This window comes from Nomia melanderi, chromosome 2, assembly GCF_051020985.1.
Source record: "Nomia melanderi isolate GNS246 chromosome 2, iyNomMela1, whole genome shotgun sequence".
In the NCBI taxonomy this organism is placed as follows: Eukaryota; Metazoa; Arthropoda; class Insecta; order Hymenoptera; family Halictidae; genus Nomia; species Nomia melanderi.
In genome coordinates, this window is record NC_135000.1 from 4,018,250 (window position 1) to 4,041,719 (window position 23,470).

The 23,470-nt window shown below is 39.3% G+C and overlaps 1 protein-coding gene across 5 annotated transcripts in view; it reads right to left on the bottom strand.

Moving 5' to 3' along the window:
- Positions 1–23,470, bottom strand: part of Stacl (SH3 and cysteine-rich domain-containing protein) — a 111,472-nt gene that overhangs the window by 56,409 nt on the left and 31,593 nt on the right. For 4 of the 5 annotated variants that reach the window (XM_031974356.2, XM_031974355.2, XM_031974358.2 and 1 more), the window contains exon 2: positions 14,202–15,071. The exons of the other annotated variant lie outside the window; for it this stretch is intronic. In XM_031974356.2, coding sequence (XP_031830216.1) covers positions 14,202–14,625 — 424 coding nt within the window. In that variant the 5' untranslated portion in view covers positions 14,626–15,071. The remainder of the gene's footprint in view (positions 1–14,201; positions 15,072–23,470) is intronic. 5 annotated transcript variants of the gene reach the window in all.

Sequence of the window (23,470 nt, forward strand, 5' to 3'; positions counted from 1 at the left end):
GACAATACAAATTTGTTAGCGAACGTTGAAAATTGTTTGAAAAAGTAGCACACTTCAAAAGATTATAATAATATAATCTTATTATAATAATAATAAATAAAATAAATATAAAATGTTAAATTATTTTATACTGAAATAAATAATTGAATAAAATGAATTACTTATTTCGTAATTAAATTATTCATTTCAGAAGCCAATTTAAATAATTCCATACACCAATTTAAATCTTTTGCTAATTTTACTAATACATAATAAAAATTAGTTAGCAACTTTTTTAATGCAATAAAGTAATACGAAATGGTAACAGTAAATTGTATACTGTTCCCGTATCATCACAAAAACAAATAAAACAAAAAACATTTAATCTGTTACAGACACACTGCGGCTGAAGCAGTTACTTACAAATTTGAACAATTATTTCAATTTTAATATCCGTTCCTAAAAGAACATACCGTTACAATATTACCAAGCACCAGCGTAATAATAATTATGAAAAGTGAAGCTTAAATTTAATGTTTCCTTCACTTGCCGAACCCATTAACCCCCTTAACCACGCAAAAATCATAATAACAACGATTGCTCCAAGCACATATTCTATCGTCCACACTTCATACATCAAATAAAAGACACATCTACAGAAACACATGTCGCGTCTATTCCAATTTACAATACACAGGAACCTTCCTAAAACACACAGTATTCATTTTACCACTGTCCTCCGCTTTCTTTCGTCTAGTTAATCGATTTGGCAAGTGAGCCATTGAAATATGCGACGCTGGCTGCGAACGTGTTAAGTCGTCATGTTAGAAAGCTCACCCTGTATACGCGAGCCGCCTCGTTCCGGTGTGGTAGTACAGAGGAGGGCACGCGACTGGTGCCACCATCCTCTATCAAGATGTACTATATCCATAATGCATGGCAGTCGCGTGCTCGCCGCGTAGACAGAAGGATCAGGGCTGGTGGGGATGGGGACGAAGGTCGGGAGAAAAATCCAGCTGGGTCGCGGTGTAGGGGAACGCAACGGAAACGTCGTAGGCCCTGTGTTACACGGTGGGGAAAAGGTGTTCAGTCAGGGGCTGACCTGAATTCAGGTGGGCTGAATCAATACCCGGCGCTCGTTCACCTCGCAGTTACCGTGGCAACCAGACTCCTTTATTAAGCGCAACCTGCACCGTTTCCTGCGTGCCATCTCGCGTCAACCCCTACCGGCCAACCCACCCGAGCACCTGTCCCACCCGGTGGGTCGACGACCCGTTGGAAAGACTCGGACAGAGGACTAACCGGACGACCTGGTCGCTAGAATCAACCGGCCTTGGCAGCCCGGACGATGAACTTAGGGTCGGGTGCCAGGTTTCAGGAAGAGGCGGGCCTGGCCTTGGTGTTTGAGCTTCACCTTTGCCGGAACTGTTTCTCGGTCTTTCAGAGCCGTTCCTTACTTTCACCGAGATTTAGGTTCTTGAACCGTGCCTCTGAACTGTGCCGCTGAAAGTGGACTATCAATCTTGCGCCCTGGATTATGGCACTCCTGCCTTTTACTGGTGTTATTGTGCTAGGTAGCTATTCATGTTTTAGGGGCTTGTTTATGACTGTTGGGAGTCGTTTATGACGGCTGCTGAAAGAAGTTATGTGTATATTGCGAATTAACTTCCAGTTGAAGTTTTAGTTGTTGATATTGGGGATGAGGGTGTATGTATGAAAGGTTCGTTTAGATTTGATGGTTCGAGTTTAAGGTTTCTAAGAACTTCGACGCTTATGCTTGCATTTGGAAAGTTTCAATTGAGTGCTGTGGATAGAATTTTGATTGGTATGTTTTGTGCAGTTTGTGAAGTTTGAGAATATATTCTGCAAGGTGTTATTTGTTTTCTTTGGTTGCTTGACTACTTTGACATTTATGGATCACTTTGGTTGATGCTGGTGTGTACTTAGGGTGTACTTAGGGTGTTATAAAATATTCATGAGACTATTCAACTTATCTATTCAGGGAGATAGGTTGTATCCTTAATGTAGGTTACTGGAGAAGAATGTATATCTTAACAATACACCTTTGTGTATCAGTCTTCAGCTGGTTACTAACATTGAAAATGTCTCGTGAGATCTTCTTGCTCTTATCATATGCAGCTTGAACATTAGTTATAGATCATCTTTTGAAAATTCAATATCAAGTAAGAATATCTACTTCTTGTACGCCACATCTTGACGTATCTAAGATACTTGGCCTGTCTCTTGACCCTTCCTTGGGTTTTTCTTAGACAACTTGAAGAGCTGCCTGGAGGGTCCAGCTAGGAGCAGTCTCTTCAGAATTCAGGATCACTCGGTGTAGACAGAATGCATCTCTTCAATTACTTTGACCAGTATTGTTGGTCACAGTGGTTTGCGAAGTATTGCAACCACAATCTACGGATAATAGTTTATGGACGATCTTATGGATTTTGGAGCTCTGATGGTAGTCATAAAGGATTTAATTTGCATGAAGCCCAGCTTCCATGAAATTGCAATGCTCGCCGGTATTAAAACTCCACTCTATTGAATACGTTGGAACGAGACCAAACAACTCTTCAATTTCAATTTTAATTAGTGTTACATCAAGAGGAGGTTTAAATCGAGATCCTACGAACCCTAGGGACCTTTAATTCACCAGGTTGCTCTCGTTGCATTTTACCTGTTTGCTTTAATCATCCGCTGCAGTGAACGTTGCATTCAATGGAAGTGAATTTTCTACAATGACTTCACACATTTTACAATTTTCACCGACTTCGTCTCCCCAGGGAAATACTGTGTATGATTATGCCACTGTCGACATAACCTTACTTTCTGAGCACGCTTAATGCTTCCAATTAAGGAATTAATGAAACGTTTCAGGATACATTGGAATATCATTAAACAAACTGCTCCGTGGAATATTTAATTAATTAAACTATATTCCGCGAAGGAGGCTAATGCATTCGCGCCGATGCAAAGCGTTTAACCGAGTGCAATGGAAATAGACACTGATCAGGAGATCGAGTATCCTTGAGGCCTTCGAAGAAGAGCAATTTTCAAGTCGATTTCCGTCTTCTCCCAGGAAATCAATCTCTATTTCCTACTCATGCACCGGAATATCTTCAATAAATCTTTCCAGCGTTACCTTCCTCGGCCTGTACTCTTCTGTTCGTCGTTTCCCTATTCACAAGCAACCGGTCTAAAATCCCTAAGAACTTTGCTAACAGTTCCGGAATTATAATATGAATGAGCCGGAAGTCTCGTGCAGGTAAAGCCTAGTGAAACGTTCGTGTATATTTTCAAGCGGAGCCTACGGTCCTCTACGTTAGCAATAAACACCTGCGTTGGCGTTCCGCAGCCGCGACAAAGTTACTCGTTGCCTTGGCGAGTGTCAAACTTGCATTACGAAAGTTTGCAGGTGCGCCAGGACAGATTAACTCGAACCTCTGCGTCGTAGCTCAGGCTATTCGTCAGAACGCTGACTTTACGCTGCATATAACGTTCACCGCAATATTTCTTGTTCGACGTTACACCCCACGCTTCAAGGCAGCCGAAACTAACAACTAATTCCGACGTTCAGATTCAGTGAAATGGATACTGCAACTCGAGACCGAGATTTAAAGGCTAGAACTGGGGGTTCACAGACTCGGTGCAGTGATTTTATGACTTCGCACTTGGATGCACCGAGCGAAGTGCAGTTTGCACTAAGATTCTCAGGTCTAGAGATTCATCGAAATACTACGAACGTTGATGTTTGTAGATTGAGGTATTACTTGAAATTTATACTTCTAAAATGTTGGGACTACGATTTTCAGGTTATGTGTACCGATACTGAGATCTGTGACCAAACATTTGAGGCCATAAGACTGAAACTGTTGAGACACTGGGTCAGATACTAAAATTTAGAAGTTCCGACGTTGATTCTATAGTAATTTACAGAGAATAGTGAGTAAGAAATTTGATACCAAGATTCATAATGATATTCTGAGAACTGAGCCTGAAGGCCTGAGGGAATCAGATTAAGTTCTCGAAGTAAACGATGATACTCGATTTGAGGAAGTACAGGTAACATTTTTGAATTTATGTTTGCCACCGAGAATTCAAGACACCGAAGTTGAACCATTAACCCAACAGTAGTCGAATTTAACCTCTCGTCGAGCCGAGTCAGTAAACAGCTAATCCTATTGAGATACTGTGGAGGCACGGTTATTTCGGCATTACTGGAGCTGCATAAGCATCACTGTTGCTCGCTGACTCGTAATGAACGCACCGCTAATTAAGTACCCAGCCAGGTCGAACGCGGAAAGAAAGAGCAGGAACGGCGCGACCAATTGAAGGGACGACCTGGCGCCAATGATCTGAATAAGCATCCAGGTCACCACACGTGACAGCCAGAAGATTGTTTGGACCCGGCGCACCCGCTGCACCGCGGGGGCTGTTAAACTGAATCCACGCCAGGAGGAAAGCTCTATTTATATCGCGGTAACGAGGTCTTGGATGTAATCTTGCGAAACGCTCCGGGGAGAATTCGTTTCCTCGTGAAAGAGCACTGCTCCGACGATACACACTGAATCGACTGGTTATCCCAGCATTCGCTAAAATCTGCTTGCCTATGGCGGTTCTAGTGGAGAGGGTATCCTATCAGAGTTTTAAAATCCTAGACTGAGACCGCTGAGACCGTTGAGGTTGCTGAGGTTAATGTTGTCATTAGAAGAACGAGGGGAATGTTATCTATCACAAAAAGATAAATAAATTTTTAATATAAAGTATTAAGAAATTTCCTAAGTGATTCTGAGGGAAGTACTGCTAGTGGCTGAGACTATTCTAGTAGATAGGATATTCTATCAGGATTTTAAAAGGCTAGACTGAGACTGTTAAAACTGCTGATACTGCTGAGATTTCTGAGACTAATATTGCTATTAGAAGAACGAGAAGAATGTTACCATTGACGAAAAGATAAATAAATTTTTAGCCATGAAAGTTAGAAGTGTGCTGATGGTATCAAGAGATTTCGTAAGCAATTCTGAGAGATGTATTGCTAATGTCTGAGACCGCCTACACAAATGCGAAGGGAGACATTGTTATGAACATTTTAAAGCCAAGCACCGGGAGACTGAAATATGACAACAATATTTTTGCACATGATGCTCATTAAGATAATGAAACTAATATCAGCGATCTGAGACATATTTACGAGAACCTGAGAATTGGTACTGACTCTTTGAGACAAAGATCGTAGACAGTTTGAATAATGATGCTGAGCCAATAACTCATTATGCCAAGAGTCTGAGTCGATGGTAGAATATTTTGTGATGTTCATTACCGAGGCCCGCGGGCTAGGTTCGATAACGACCATTTTTCAATCCCACACTTGATAACCTTTGTAGCTGCAAAATTTGTACAGTAAATGAATCTCGCGCGTGATATATGAAAGCGATTCGAAAACGTATCAAAGGGCGGCGTGGAAAAGAGGCGAAAGCGGAAAGCGTCGGGTAAGGGCAAGTGACAACGAAATGAAGCCCGCGCAACGAAACAAGAAGGCCGAGGAATTAAAAATCACGCGACACGTGCCCACGCAAAACGCTTGATTAATTTATCAAATTGCTCCGACGCACTTTCTCGCGAAATGGGACGTTTCCATTTCCAGTGCCGCCGCCGGCGTTTCTCATCTGTTTTTTTGTCGGGTATTCCCCGCGGGTCGAGTGGTCCCGGCAATTTTCGATGCACGATAATTGTTTCGTTCGTTCGCGATTGACTGACATCTGTCGACGCCCGTGAAAAACTACAGGCGAAAGGTTGCACCGAGGAGGAACGAAGGGGAAGGGTTGGGAAGAGCAGACGTGAGTGAGTGAGTGAGAGGAAGAGAGAAAAAGAGGAGAGAACAGAGAGAAAGAAACAGAGACTAGAGAGAACAGAGAGAAAGAAAGAGAGAGAGGAAAGAACAGAGAGAAGAAGAGAGGCAGAAAGAGAGAAAGACAGACAGAGAAGGAGAGAAACAGAAGAGAAAGGGGGGAAAAATAGTGGGAGGAAAAGGGGGTGCGGAGTAGTTGGAAATTGTTTCCACGAGGAAAAAATAAAATGCAATAACACGAAACGTTCGAGGAAAATGTACTGTCGGTCGCGTGACACGTATTTGTGTCACCGGGACACACCGTGACACGCTGCTTTTTATCGCGAGTAATTATTGCTCCTCCTTCACCACTCGCAACCCATCTACCCCGACGGTCGTTACAAAATTACGGCTACTAATTCATGAACAATTTCGCAGTAGTTTGCTCAGCACGGATAACAACTGCCCGGTGTAATTGAATTAATGTGCACTCGAGACAAAGTGTCTCTTTGCCAGCGGTTCAAACCGTAGCCCATGTAAGTCGAGAAAGTTGATAATTGCGTGAGTCCGTTAAATCATTCTTTGAAGAACGAAAACACTACTGCGAGCCGAGATTTTAATTATTCGGCTGGTTCCACTCGCGTCTAGATTTCATCGCGCTTTGATCGTGGAGTTCTTTCAATCCTAAATCTCAGCGGGTGATTTTTCATTGGAATAACTTCCCATCTCAAACAACATTTCTCTTCTGGAATCCTCTGTCAAAGGAAATCAGTTTTTAAGGTAGCACGAACTCATAATATTTTGAAGTACCCAGAATCTATCCAAACGGCAGAAACGAGAATCATCCTAACTGTTATGCCAATTTGTTATAGAACGTTGGAAATTGTTTTAAAAAATACATTTTAAAAGATTATAAAAATTAAATCTCATTACAATAATAAATAAATGAAATAAATACAAAACATTGAATTCTACTACTGTGAATTACTTTCATTCATTTCCCTAAAACCAAATGCAAATTTACACCCAACACTAAAAATAAATCGAATACAAAGAATTTAACCTCCAATCGTCAAAACGTAATATTTACAAGAGAAATGTTAATAATACAAAACGTTCGATTCAAAACCTACTCGAATTTAAATTACAAAAAAGTAGTCTCATCAAATCTCGCTCGCGCCAGCATTATTAACGAAAGCTCTGCTCCCAAGTGTCCTCGAGTCATGAAGGTTAAAAAGGGTTACACAACTTCTCGAAGTATGACTCGCAAAAGATGTGACCCTAACCTAACCACAACCCCCCGAAAATTGGAGAATTTTCCGTTATCTAGATGTCCGGGGTGGATCGATCGCCGCGGAAAGTTAATCAGTTCGACGTTTCCGGTGCGAGTCACGATAACAATCACGGCTGACAGAGACCGATGACGAAAAAACTCTGGCAACCCGTGTCCATCCCTCCCGGCGTAATTAATCTTCGGCCGCGTGATTGGCCGCAGACGAAACTCGTGGTGAAAAACATCATTGCTCCTCCTACAGAAAAATTATCTCTCATCGTGGAGGAATCAGTTTCTTGTTCGACGGAAGTTCGGCGTACCCTTAGCGACCGTTGCCGTGAAGAGGTTAGGAAGTGGGTTCCCAGCCCCGGATCTGCCATCATGAATAATGAATTCGCCTCCGCGCGAGCCGTACGCTCGATTTAACCGATGGATTCCGACGGCACACGGCTCGAGGAGGCTTTAATCCTTTCTTTCCCTGCTTTTTCCTAGTTTCTGTCGGCCGTGGACACGATCGATCGATCGGGTACGTACTTGTTGAACGAGTTCGGGTCTAATGAGGAAAAATGGTCCCCTAAACGAGCCGTTTGAACGGTGCATAGGGGGCACCATCGCAGCTTTACCGGTCAAAAGTCAGTAAGGTTTGGATGAATGCGTACTGATAACGAGAAATCTCGTTTTTTTATAAGACATTTGACGCTAGGTTTACGGGCATTTATTGTACAGTTCATTCTATTATTCCTAAAAGAATTGATGATCGTTTATTTAGATTGTGGAAACTGGAGATTTGATAGTAGGTAAATGGGGTACATGTCAGTGTGATCGCATCAATCAAAATCGGCGTAAACATTTACAAAATAATATTTCTAAAATTCAATATACGTCAATTTGACGCGTTCCGTAAACCTTAGTGTTAACTATGCAACTTTGCTATTCACCACAGCGTTTAAAAAAATATTAAATTTGATTCGAACTGATTATCTATTTAAAATACATTACATAACAATATGTTATCTGAATTTTTGTATGTATAGTTGATCTCATTGCGATCTCATTGAAAATTGCCATCCGCACAATTCAGTTTTCTGAAAATTAGTCGGTACGCAATGTGTTAATAATTGCACGAAAAATATGATAAGTATCTTATATAGGGTTACTCGTAATGATTAGGGATTATTGTTATTACTTTTGTATTTCGGTAAACTATATTATTACACGGTTTAGTCTGAATATATATTATTGCTGGGTTTGTGTATTTGCAGACGTATTTATTAGTTTCTAAGGGACTTATCGTTGAACTTATTATTAGTAAGTATTTTGTTTTTAATTAAACGAATGACTTTGTTTCTTTTGCATTTTGAGAAATTGGTTTTTGCTCGTAGGAATATTGATATCTTCTCATTGTGCGTTAGTGGAGGTAATATAGGAAATTTCTATGGATTTTTGCGAATTTTGAGGATGGTTTTCGCTTGTTTGATTCGGGAAATGTAGATCCTTCACTTGGGTGGCAAGTTTTGAGATTACTTTGGGACATTTGGGGTTTACTTTGTTTGGAAGTTGGAGGACTTCAAGAAAATTGAAAAAAAAAGAAATTAAACATTTTTGTGTCAATAGAAATTTTTATTTAAGTGTCTATTTTGGAGATCTTTTTAAGTGCTTCAAAACTGAAGAAACTATAAGGAAATAAAAATTTAAACTCTTTTAACAATTAAATTAAGAACATCACTTAATATTTAGAAATGTGATCATGAGATTTTACAGGATTTATTTATTGAACGTATATATTTCAAACGATGTCAATCACGATTACTGATAGGTTTAATAAAGTTATAAATTATTAGATTAGTTTTACTTATTTTTCATTATGAAACGAACAAATTACTGTTCATTTAAGTACCAAGCTCTGGAGTATTCAAAGTTTCAAAGAATAACTGCAGCAAAAAATATTCGCTCGTAAATTGCCTCTCCACTAAAAAAATTGTACCTCAGTCTTGTAAACTATTCACTGCTGACACGACAATAAAAGCGTCCAAACAAAGTTAACAAGTTCCCTGTCGATGACAGGCGACACAACAAAAATCCGCTAACAATGTTCTTTAACAGGAGAGTATTTAAAAAAACGACAACCGAAGTAATGTCCAACGACAGATCAATGGTAAAAGAAACTCCTATATATAAATAATATAAAAATATATAGAATATAAAATAATACTTTAAAAAAACCATTGCAAGTAGATAAAAAGAAACGCGCTCAATTCTGTTTTCACTTTAAAAAAGGTTAAAAATTTGTGTTAAAAAATATACCCATAGAAAACTAGAGATTTGCTACAGATTTAAGAATCTAACAAACCATATAAAAATTTATATTAAAATTTGGACGATTCCGTTCAATCAAACCAAATCGTGCAAAAGGAAATGAATCCTTTTCTCGATTCGTATTAAATCAAACTAAACTGTGCAAAAAGAGATAAATAATTAGTATTAAATCCAAACAACAATAACAGAAAAATGATTAAATCAAAATTGTGTAAAAATAAAATAAGAAACTTTTCTCCAACTGTCGTTAAATCAAACCAAATCGTGTGAAAAGAGAAAAATAATCAATATTAAAACAAAATAATAAAAATAATAAGAGAAAAACAATGCGTATTAACTCAAAACTGCGTAAAAATAAAATGAAACCACTTTTCGATTGATATCACACCAAACTGAATCATCTAAAAAAAGAAAAATAATTGATATGAAATCGATATAATAGCAATAAGGGAAAAATGTTTCGTGTCAAATAACAATTGTGTAAACACGGTTCTCTGTAATCGAATGGATCAACGAAAAAGGAGACACCCTTATATAAAGAGAAAAAAAAAAACATTGATCGGTAAGCTCTTAGATGAAAAAGAAGGAGAAATGGATGAAAGTGGGCGGGCGAGCCGGAGAGAAAATAAAAGAGGAAGTGAAGGGTCGCTTAAGATGTTCGGCTAGCAGCGACAGAGCAATTATAAACGGGAAAATGGCGCTCCGCCATTCAGCCTGCCGTTTCGCGGAGCACGTGTACACGTTTTATGGGGCAATAATTCACAATTATGTCATCGCGTCGGGTTATTTTATCCCGCTCTGGCTGCCACCGCTTCTGTTCCCGTGAATCTATTTTTTTCTCCCCTTCGATTCCCCCTCGCGCGAAAGAGAGGATGAATTTCTGTGATATTTTTTTGTTCGTTTCTCCTGTCGCCGAACGAGCACAGGATTATTCTCGTCAACCGTTCGAGAGGACAGGGAACCGTGGAAAAAAAGGTTGTCAAGCTGACATTTCGAAAACACAGGCGACGTTTGTTTTCTTTCCACCGATTCGAACACACCCCGCTTGTCCCGAATTTCGATTTCGTTCCCATCGGACTAATTGTTATCCGATATGCAATTATTTTTTTCTAGTTTGCGTGTGCAATCCTTAGTTTCCTGAAACGAACCGAAAAGTATTTCGCGATATGACACTTGTGCAGTGTATCCTCCGTTTTGAATACTTTTTTTTAGTTTGTTCAAATATTTGCAATATACGAGGACGCATAGAACTGTTATCAGCGGAAAGAATTTATTTATCATGTATAATTTGCTCATGAATTAGCTGCAGAATTGAACAGATGTTTTCTTTTCAAGATTAAATTTCTTAGAATTAGTTTTGGATTGAAACAAAGAATTTAGTTTCAGTAATCCATTCATGAGTAATTTGAAAAGTGGAGCACTTGATGTTCTGATTTCGAGGTTACACTTCTTAGAAAATGAATATTTGAGAAAAACTTTGAGAAAAACTTTGAATATCTTAAAAAATAACGAGAAAATTGATTATTAATAATATAAGAAAAACTTGCGGATCTCTTCAAATTCCTTCGAATTCCTTAGAAAACGAATCCTAGGAAAAATGATTTCCACAAAACATAAATGAAATTTATAATTAATTCAAGACCTCTTCAAATTTCTTCAAACTCATTACAAAATGAATATTTGAAAACCAAATAATTTTCCAAAAATATAAAAAAAGATAGACTGTTAGACTGTTTTCTTCCGTTATTAAAAGCGAGTGAACGATAGCGAAGTTTGGGACACCGAACGCGTGGCTCCTCTTGTTCTGAAACTCTCTCATCGCTGGACCACGCCGCCGCGCCGCGCATAAATCTCCCGACCGAGTTCCACGAACCCTGAATTGCTGTTACGGCGACAGTGTCTACGCCAACGTGGGGATTCCGCGAGTTTATTTCGCCATACCGCCATTCTTATGGGCGAGCTCTCGTTTTCCCACGAATTTATCGTTTACAACGTCGCGTCGCCGCGCGAGAGTCACGTATATTAAGATCATGATAAAAAGCTTCGGACGTTATTGTCCGAGCTTTTCGGTGGCGGGTTTGGGGGCAGAACCGTTGCCAAAATGTTTCCCCTTCCGGTCGAGTCGGCTCCATTGGCGTCCGCCGAATTGTCTCGCTCGCAGGGTCGTGAAACTCCTGTCGCTGATATTGCCGGGAGAACGGAAGAGCAGCACCATTATCGATATTGCTCGGAGTTCACGGAAAAAGCGTGAGAATTCATTGGAAATGGACAGCATACCCGGTACAAGATTCTATTTCTTAATTATCAGTGTTAACCGTTATTTGAAAAATGCGAAGCGGCGCGATCGCGCTTCGATTCAATTTAGAAACTGAATTACGCTTTTCTATATTGACAAAAACAAATTTTAAATAATGCGATCGTTACATTTTTCCAGTTCTAAGTGAGTTATAACAAAAATAACAAGGAATAATCAGAAGGAGAAGAAATAAATAACCTTTATCTAATTCTACAAACCGATGGACTGGCACTTTTAGGCAGTGTAACGGAGAACCGCGATCTTCGGACTCAAACGGTTAATATAATTAGAAACTTAAAAAGAAATTGACGTTGACAGCTGACTTTCAAATTGTGGGTTAGCTTATTATCAAGTGTACCAAGTATATCTCAGAGAATTGAGATACTATTAGAAGCCTGAGAGAATTTGTGTTGTAAGCATTAGTCACCTTGTATATGATTTATAAATTGGAATTGTCTCGAAAGGATAAAGATTCACGACCATTGAAATTTAGTAACTTTTACTGAACGTAGAAGTTTGCAGTGGTATGTATAGGTTAGGAATGATGAATGGACTATCAAACCCCTGGAAAATGTCCAAGTATCCTACAGTATGCAAGAGATCCTATTGTAGCTTAAAATACTAGATTGAACTCGATGATTAATTATCCTTGGAAAAATAATTTGCAGCGTGTTTTGCCGGTCACCCTGTATGTAAAACGACTGAAAAATCACCCCACAGAAATGACGAGGTTTATCTCTCTGAACTCTGGTTCACGTTTTAGGCAAGCGAAGCTCTTAAGCGAGTGGTTTGAGGTCGTTCGCGAGGCAAGTTACAGCCCCCGTCAGGGCACCTAAGCGCACATTACGATATAGAGTGTTACACCCTATGTTATCGCTGAGCTAATAAACAACACAGTGCCCTAAACGCACAACGTTACCAGGTACTAGATACAGGAGAAAATAGCCCTTAATCACGAGAGCCATGTACACTAGAAATCTTTGACCAAAGTATCTATGCACGTATAATCGAGTTGACTGTGTTTCTGTGACAAAGTGATTGGACATTTGCAGAACAGTTTTCCAATAGAAAATAGTTCTATAGTAATTATAAGTCCCAAAATATGGACATAGCAATAATTACTCTGTTCTCCAGATGTACTACAAATGTTTCAATTATTTTGAAATAGTCTATATATTACATTTACATGATTAAACTGTATATTCAGTAGAAATCAGTTATTTTGTTTAGCAGAATTATCGGTGTTAATTGATTTAGAATTACACAGGAGGAAATATGTCCCGAGGGAAGACCACATTTTCTAACAGGACTCATCTGTTGTTAGTAAAACCAGTATAAACCCCTCTTGAATCACCGTCTATTGTGTTTGCATTCTGTTTGTATCGTGTATGCACACATGAGGGGACATTAGCCAGGGCTCGTGTACTGTGATAGTAAAGACAAAGCGAGGGAAAAGCTTACGGTGTTCTGCACTATTTAGATTATGGAAATGTATTCAAATTAGAGGCTAACTCTTACATAAACAATGAGATACCTTTAAAAAGTACTTAGGGGAAGGTTATGTTATATGGGGAGGGACACTAAATCCTAAGACCAAGGACACTAAAGCTAGACCTTGGCATTAATGTTTGAATAATAACCTTATGCATGTAAATTAATTAGGAAGGAAAAATGAATTGAAGTAAAATGATACTTTGAAATCCTCAAGCATGGGGATATTATTATTATAATAATATAATAGATTATTTCTGTTGGGAGACATCTATTTGATCTAACACCATGAACTATTAAGAAAACTCCTAAGATAATATTCACAGACTCTAATACAGAACCATGTTGTTTTAAAATACATAAAAATAGATATATCCTGTCCCTTGTACCCTGAGTCCTCTGACCTTCCACTTCTTTACTACTCTTTGTGCAATATGTCACTAAAACCTTCATGAACTATTTCGAGTACCTTAACCCAACTCCCTTAATACTATAAAACTCTCACATGAGGCCCAAGATATAACCGCTAAGTATCACTACAAACCGAAGACTTTCTAACCTTAAAACCTTAACAACGTTCTAAAGTGTACTTTACAAAGTCAACAAACTCTGAAATACACTCTCAAATTAGATTTAGGAACTCGGTGATGAGATCCAACTTTAAAAATGATATATAATCCAGTATCTCATACACCCCCAGTGACAGGATCAACAGATACCCAAACCCCAAGCGTACTACCAAAGTGGTTTCAACTCTGCAACACTCTCTGGGTCCATCTCGACCCAACCAAGTTTCAAATAACACTTACCACTCTTTCCCAACGAAATTACATTCCCCTTCTTTCAAACATACCTCCGTATTTTCGAGACTACATAAAACCTGTTACCAAGACAAGCAAGCCTCTGTTGAAACAGGCGTCTAACTATGGTCTGAACGGCATCACCAAATTCCCGGATCCGATACGCAGCTATAAATACCAAGGGAACAAGACCAGAAAGCAAATCCAAAGACTCACCGGTCTGCACGAGCTTGAGAGCTGCCGCATTGTGCTGCTTGAGGGGCTCGTTGAGCCCGGGCTGGGTGAGGTCCTTGAAAGGATTGGCGGCGTCCTCGCCGGCGCCACGGCTGTTTTGCATAGTCCTGGTGTCGTTCCTGGGACGAGTGTCCTTGGTCTTGCCGCGGCCTCGCGTCTCGCTACGCTTCACAGACTTTTTACGCGACCACGAGCCGCGCACACTGTTGCTCCTTCTCTCCTTCTTCTTCTTCTCGCGGTGCTCCTCGTCGAGCCGTACCTCCTCGGTTCTCTTCTCGCTGACGGCGATCACGTGGATCTCGCAGCTCGGCCGGCGTTCTACAGTCAACACCGGGCTGGAATCGCGCGCGACGGCTGGATTCTCATAGATACGCAGGAGCTCGTCCGCTGGGTAGATGACGTACATGCCCAGCCGATGATGTCGATGGTGTTCCCCTCGCCCTCTTTCTCGCCGACACGTACCGCTCGATGATGTCTGTGCTGCTGAAGCTGATGCTGCTGTTGCTCGCTGTTGCCGCCTTCGCTGCTGCTGCCCCTGCTGCTACCGATACTCTCGGGTACGCGTGAGCCAACATCGCTGCCCGCCAATTCATCGTTTACGAGTATACCGCGAGTCAAGCTGCCAGGCCACGCGAACACCCGCATCTTCTTGGCACGCGAGCCACCTTCGCCTCCTCTGTTTGTTACGGCGGCCTCTAACGACAGTCCGCTCCCTTGAACGTTTCGTGATGTCAGCCTCTATCCTTCGGTCGCCGGTGATAGTTCACGATCTCGATTGGTCGGGAATCCACCGGCTTACCAAGGGGGTGCGGTGGACTGATGGCCTCCCATGGGCGGAGGATTGCTTCGTGCCTGGAATCGAGAGGATCTGGTTAGCAGAGGCCTCACTCGGGACTACGGGCTTATGCATTATTACATGTACACCCTATGAATTATTTATATCCCCTTTTACAAATCTCCATAAGTTAATAGATTCTATAGGTACACACCTCGGGGCTTTGGAGGTCTCTAGGTATCTGTTCCAAGGCTATGCATGTCCATAAGAGTATACCTCGGACCTGTCAGCGTCTATAAGTGTCTACCTTAAACTTTAGCATGTCTCTGGGTGTCTATTTTGAGGTTAGTCATGTTTGTAGGTGCTTAACCTAGACCTCTACAGGGTCAAAAGTATCTAATTTGTGTAGGTAGATAAATAGGTAATTATAGATACCTGTAAACGCCTACCCTGGCCTATGTATGTCTATGAACTTTCTCCTTAAACCTTAGCACATCTGTAGATGTTTGTTTTGAGGTTATGTATGTGTGTAAGTGCCTAAAAAAAACCTATGTACCTTTATAGGTATCTATCCTAAAATTATTCATATACCTATTTTAAATCCTATTCAAAGTCTCTAGGAACCTTCTCTGAGTATGCATATATGTACGACAGATTGATGTATGTAAATAAAACTGTATTTAATTGTAGTATAAAGATGTTCATGTGTAATTAATCACTGCTAATAAAGATCTATAGTTACTTAATCTAGGCATATACATAGATGCTAATAGGCATCTGACAGATGCTATCTGTATACGTCAATAGGAATAATTCAAATATATTGAAAGAAAAGAATTCTGTCAATAAGTATTACTCACTTCATCGATGACTGTTATTTACCCAGTTCTATTCTTACTTCTCTTTCCATTGACTGTTTCCGATTCAATGGCCGGTCTGAATTTATTTAATAAGTAATGGTTTCCGTATGAATTATTTATATGTTCCATTTCAACGCGCAGGGAAGACTGAGTTCGTGACGTCGTAAGGGGTGTACTTTGTTTACAGGGTAAACAACTTATTCAAAGTCCGAATAAAGGCAGAAAACGTCCTCTTATTCCCGTGGTTCAAGAATCTCGACGTCCATGCAAATCTCACCGGTGATTTAAATCTAATTTGAATGGCATTCAATGGTGGTTGTACGCTGGCTAAAGCCCGTTTCGAGTACCTTTTAATACCAAGCCAGAAGGAACTCTTTCCATGAGTATTAAACAAATTTGCGCTGCGGACATTTATTTTAAGCAGACGGGAGTTAGTTTAACCGGATGTCGAGGGCGAATTAAGTTTATCTGAACTTTTTTTCTAATTAGTAAATACACCGGTTATTATTAATTTCCTAAATGTCAAAACTTCACAAATTCCAAAGATTCAAAATTTCAAATTTTTTAATTTCAAAATATAAATTTTCCATGTTTCAAAGTTTTAGAATTTCAAAGTTCCAAATTTTTAAGTTTCAAAGTTCCAAATTTACAAATGTTAGAAATGATATATTTTCAAAGTTCTAAAACTCCAAAGTTTCTAATTCATTAATTTTTTAATCTCTCAATTCTCAAATTCCCTACGTTTACAACCACCAACATTTTTCAAAATCCCTGAAGTCTTCAACTTCCGAGCCTACAAAACCTCAGTCTTTCAATTCTCAAACTATCAACTTTCCTAAGTAAATTTCAAACATTCAAATTCTCGAAACACTGAAAATATCAGAAAATTCTACTACTCCATTTCCAAATGTCCAGTACAACGTAAATGGCATATTCCTGTAGCCATCATTCTTTCGAAATTAGTCTCACCCATGTTGAACTCCTCTAAACATCCAGCTTGTCAATTTTCAAACCATCAGCTTCCCTACGTAAATTTCAAACATTCAAATTCTCTGAACGCTGAATGACAGAAAATTCCACTCTTCCATTTCCAAATGTCCAGCATAACACAAGTAGCATATATATCTGTAGCCATCATTCTTTCCAAATTAGACTCATCCGTGTTCCCCAACAAATATTACCGTAACGTGGCCATCAATTACCAATGGATACATCACGTGTTCCAGCAATTCACACAGTCCCGAGGGAAACTCGTGGCCCATTAAGTGTGCGAAGAACCGTGCGTGCTCTGTATGGGGTTCGATCAATCAATCAAGATAACGTGCGATCCTTCTTCTTACAGAGGGATCAAATAGGAATCTCATCTGCCTAGACGCTCGAAGCAACCCCTGACGCACACCTCTCTTAAATCTTAAATTTCTACCCACAATTCAATATGCTCGACACATCACCTAAAATAAAGAAAACAGTCTCTTAAACAGTACTATCATTTTCATATCTTCTTCAACTATCATCGACACAACTACTTTGCCATTAATAATTTATTGAAAAGAAAGAGAAAATTTTAGGTATATCCTAATAATAATAGATAATCCTCTAAACTATAATAATAGATAACATTCAATTTGTATTCGCAAGAATTGAGTAACATTTATGTGTGTTTAGTATAGTATAGAATAAATTTCTCGATTGCTAATACGATACTTACCACGATCAAAATGGCGTCTACAAGAAACACTCTCGGAGGGGTCAAAGGTGAAATACGTCGCTTCCTTCATCTATTTAAAAAGCCTTTTTCGATGCAATTTTCAAATTATGAATTCCCCTTTCATTCTACTAGTTAAATCTGGGAAGATTAATAATGCTCGTGTCAGAGAGCGAGCCCTGTTAATTTTCCTTAAAAGCTTATCTGCCTCGGCAGAGAGGACAAATGATGCAATTATTATGGCGCGGGAACTGGAAAAACGCTGGGAGTGGGGAGAAGAAAAAAAGGTGGAAACAGCTCGATGTTAAATTCTATCCGCCGGTCCCGCGCTGATAACTCTTGCTGAAGGACCTTTTTAAGTAATTGAACAGCGCTATCGTAGAAAAGCACGGACGGCGATTATTCCGTCATAAAGAGCTATGCAAACTGCGATAAGCCATTTCGCATAATTGCATGTCCCGTCGATGGCCGCCGCCTTTCATTCTCGCGAGAACAAATTCGCGGAGACCTTTGTCAGAGTTTTCATTCGGTATTTGACGCCACCAGATCGTTGGCGCCGCGTTTTTCAACGATTTGGCAACCAGTCTTCGGTATTGTTCGAAGATCTACAACTCCATTAGCATAAATGCATATATGAGCAGTAAAACTACCAGCAGAGTGAAAATCATCCATTGCAGGCATTTAAATTTTCGCATTGTTATCGATTAGTGTACAAATGTTCATTAATTTCTTCATATTTTGATGCAGGTGTCTTTGAAAAAACTGCATACCTCTCATTTTTGCAAGCTTTTCAAAACAGATGTTCCAATAGGTACCATTCTTTGAAATCGCTGTTTTTAACTTTATTTACATTTTTTATTGTTATCGATCAATGTCCGAATGTTAATTAATTGCTTCATATTTTGATGCAGGTTTCATTAAAAAAAACTGCGTGGCTCTCATTTTGGTAAACTTTTCGAAACAGACGTTCCAATAGCTGTCGTTCCCCTACATCGAAATATATTTCGAACAATCATGGCGTCGCGTCGCCGCCTCAATGGCGGCCCGAGACATTCAAGGAATCGTACGATTCGCCCACCGTTGTTTATGCATCCAATTCGATAAATAAGCGACTGAAATCGGGGAATTCGTTGAATAAATATGACACACTTCGCGTCGCCGTTCACTTCGCACGATTCTCTTTGTTATTGGATTACCGAGGAATCCCGTGTTTCATTATTTTCCCACGACCACTCGATTCATACGCTGAGTGCACCACTTCTCCGCGCCACGTAAATTATTTATTGCGATCGATAAACCATGCTCTTAACATATTCTCCATGTACTGCCGGAGATGATCGTAATTTTATTCGATTAAGAAATTATGAGATCGAGTTTCTGTTGCTTGTCAGGTTAATTCGTTTATCCGTCTCTTTGTAGTCTAGGCCTAGATAAAAATATAGGCACCGATACTACATTTGTATCGTTGTATTGTATACTGCGTAACGAAATAACGAGTACCGTAAATGTTTAGAATAGATTGAATTAGGATTGTTAGATCTTGTGGATAGGTATCCACCTTATGTCTATATAAATCTATAAAATGCACAATTATGGAATATGAAGATCATTAGGTACCTGCTGTAGATTTAATCCTTTGCACACGTATATCATTTTGAAAAATTTGAACTACAATTTTATAGGCGTGAAAGGACTATGCATTTTTTCTTGAAACTTTTTCCCTTGTCTCTTATCATTCGCAAGATAATCCACAAGGAAAAATTTGCATTTTCTTTAAGGGATGGTTTCACCTTTTCAAAGTGAAATTCAGCACGAAACAAAAATTCCAATGTATTAAGTTCGACTCACTCTACTCACACAAAGTTTCATAATTTTTTGAATTTCCGGGTTCGACAACTTCCCCTGTTAGCCCTAAACAATACCGAAGCTACCTAACTCAGACCTAGACAGACACAAAACGAACTTGCAACTTCAATTACAGAATCAGAAACGTCTTGAATGCTCACTAAACCCACCAAATTGCTTTAACTACCTACACTTCAAAACCTAACTCAACTACACTCGTAATAACAAAAATATACATGGTGTTCAAAAGAATTGTAGCAAAGTAGCTTCAGAGCTAACAGATTTAGCATTCACATCTATTAAGACTTCCCACTTGCTTCCACGAGCGTTACATGTTCCCAATTTTCCCGATCCGACTTTCCTGAGTTTCACGGCCCATCGGAAAGATGAAATACGGAGAACGGAGGGGACCGAGTCTGCAACCGTGGCCAAGAAGTAACGATCAGCCGAAAGTTTCGCAGCAACGGAAACGGTCGTAACAAACGCGGAGTAGTTCGAACGCATCGGGGGAAAAACATATTCCCCCGAGGATGCTGTCGAGAATTTCTCGGTGTGTAATGCGCGCACGTACACACGGGCGCAAGTTCTCGAACAGCGGCGCACCGAGTGCCGGATAATTGAGCGAGTACTCCAATTATTCCGCCGTTGGAGACAGAACCGCGCGCGCGGTGCTCGCGGGACCTTTTTTAATCCGATATTGTAACACGATTTCCGGGACTCCCCTTGGCGCCGGTTTAAAATGACTGTCTCTCTACTGCAGTGTTTCTCAATTCTTTTACCCTCGTGGCATATTTTCCAAAGAAAAATTTCACGGCACAGCTACTGTCCACAGATCATATCTTTAACACATCGACTGCCACGGTGGTCACCGGTGACCGGAGCTTTCGAATTGCTCGAAAACAATTAGAAAATGGATATTCAATCAAAATATTTAGTAATACAAGAATCCAAATAACAGTGTGATATGAGTACTACAATACCAAAACAATAATTATTTCAAATACCATCAGCCTTTATTGTAAAGGAATAAATCTTATTACAAATAAAACGCTCGAAATTCTCGTGGCAGTCAAATTAAAACAGAGATTTCAAAGCGATGCCATCAAATATAAACATGAGATAAAGGAAATATAAATTTCATTAATTTCGATGTTATTTTCTCAAACGTAGTGCCAGTGGATTGTTGAAATTGTTGTGATTAAAATAAGTCCAGGCACGATGTAAATCGAACTAGTTTAATCGATTTCAAGGAAATGGATCTTTAACTTTGTTAATTACATTAAGTCGGTGAAACTAGTCTAATTTACATCGTGTTTGGACTTATTTCAATCGCAACGATATTTATTGCTTAACTTTAGCTTATTTTTTATTAATATTTTGTTCAACTAGCAAAATATTCCTGCTCTTCCGAATAACTTTGGATATTCATCTCTGACTGAAATCCAAAATATATTAGACCAGACGCTAGTTTTCTTTAAGATTTCGCAGCTCACTTGGATATTTTATGGCACACCCTTTGAGAAACACTGCTCTACTATGTCCCTTTATTTTTCCGTGACTTCCTCCTTCGTTTTGTTCGCCGGCGCTTCTCGCATCGGCGACTAACGAATTAGGTTACCGGCTTTGAAAGGGAGACGAGATGCTAATGAAGGAAGGCCCGAACAGTGCCGCTTGATTTCTTCGTGCAGACGATCTTGTTAATTATTCGAATCGAAGGGACGCGGTTTTTCGACGGACACTCCCCTTTCGCTTGGAAAAATTATCTCTTAACCCGTTGCACTCGTATGTCATGCTGTAGATGACAATACAAATTTGTTATACTTTATTCGTGGTACTTTAAAAAGCACAACGTCAAAAACCTTCACTGACTGCTTTTAATATAAATTAATGGAGCTTAAAATGTTTCTTAGCATGACATCTTTCGAAGCAACTTCCCAAGTGCAGGTCAGATAGTCGCGTACATGTTTTTCTTTAAAACTTCTGGTACTCAAACGGTTAATATTAAATATCAAACTTGATAATTTTGTTGCGTCGAATCAATTGGCGATTGAGTGGCGCCTCTGGAGTGCAAAGGGTTAAGTTTCGTAGACCAGTGCAATTCGCGATTTACTCCGATTCCCGAAGACGCCGCGCAGACGGTGCTTCCCCGAGCATGCCGGCGACGTGTCAAGTACGTTCATCGAACCGCGTGTCGCCGCATAATTTTAACGCGGCACCGGCTCCGACCCCGGAAGGATGAAGATAGAAAGCCGGGAAACTTGATAATGAAGCTGACTGTAAGCCGCGCCGCGAGCCGACGACAGAAAGCTTAGTGATTGATAATCAACGCCGAACACGGATTAGGTAATTACTTTCCAATAGACCACTATAAAGGCCCCCATACACGCTGAAACATACGGCGACGCGTGCATCGCTGTAAGTGATGGATTTGAGTGTTTTTCACTTTTTGTTTGAGTGCAACGTGTATCATGAAATTTTGGAAGACTCGAACCCATCGATACAAGTGATTATTTATTTTCAATAAATAATTCGAAGATATTTGGAACTTACAGTCGCGATTGATCCTTTTCGTTTAGAGCATTTCGAGAATGCTACTCGATTAGTCATAGCGCTCAGTCGGTGACAAATTAACATATTTATGATTTATATTTACTTATTTATTCAACTCTTTCATGTTGCAACGCTCCGATAGTGGGCTACCCGATTGGTCGTAGCGCTCAGTTGCTAATAAATGAACATATCATTTACATTTATTTATATATAAATATGCTCAACATAATTCTAATTTACATTTATTTATATATAAATATATGTTTAACATATTTATAGTTTACACGTACTTATTTATTTAACAGTTACAATAAGGCAGCTAAAAGAGTCAGTCACTCAATTGACAAAACAGTCAAACCTTTGACGATACCCGGCTCTTATCTTGTACGATAAAAGTGCCATGCCGGTTCATGCCCAGACTTCAGCCGGAAAGGGTTAAATTCGACTTGCAGATTTCAGTTCGATCGCGGGCCGATCGTCGTCCGGATGATCAGTAAACTCGATGAAAAACAAATAGATACTGCCTCTGCCGCCGATACGCGGCACGGCTTAGGATTTAATTGGGAAACCGAATTACCCGAAGCTTTTTCGAGGGACCGGGTTAACGAGTTTCCGGCGGCGAAGGAGGAAAAACCGGGGCGAATTGAATCCTATGTCATATTTGCGTAACCGGAAACCCAAAGAACCGAGATTTCGGTAAACAGAGATGGGTTGATGAGAATTGATGTTTCCATTATGTTGTTTGCTCGATATCATTTGTAACGATAGCGGATGTTTAATAAACACTTTTAAATTCTTGTTTCACAATGACTTTCGAATAGAAATTGTCATTATATTCTGCGAAATAAATATTAAATGTTACTCTTTTTATCAACTGTTAATGTTCCCAATTACGGGACAACCATAGAATTCTTTATTTTTCAATAGCAATAGTTCATTACTATTAATGAGAAAATAGTTATAGCAAGCACAATTATGCAAGGTTAAGTGGTTAACCAATCATTTTCATATTTTCCAATTACTAACACCATAGAACCATTAAAAACTCGAAGGTATTTAAAAAGTTATTAATTTCATTCACACAATGCAAGAAATATTAACAAAAATTCAGGTAAATATATTTTTATAATTTTACAATAACATGAATCATGTTAGGTACCGAAAGAAATTCATGCGGTTTTTTTAATCGCTTAACCTTGCATATTTGTGCTTGCTATAACTATTTTCTCATTAATAGTAATGAACTATTGCTATTGAAAAATAAAGAATTCTATGGTTGTCCCGTAATTGGGAACATGAACAGTTGATAAAAATAGTAACATTTAATATTTATTTCGCAGAATATAATGACAATTTCTATTCGAAAGTCATTGTGAAACAAGGATTTAATTGAAATATCATTAGTTGGTAATCTACTTGCAAATATTTGTACGCTATTTTGTTTAAATAATGATACAAATAATTTGTCTCGTTGGTTCTCTGTTACTACTATTGTTTGTTCTCATTTATCGTCTGC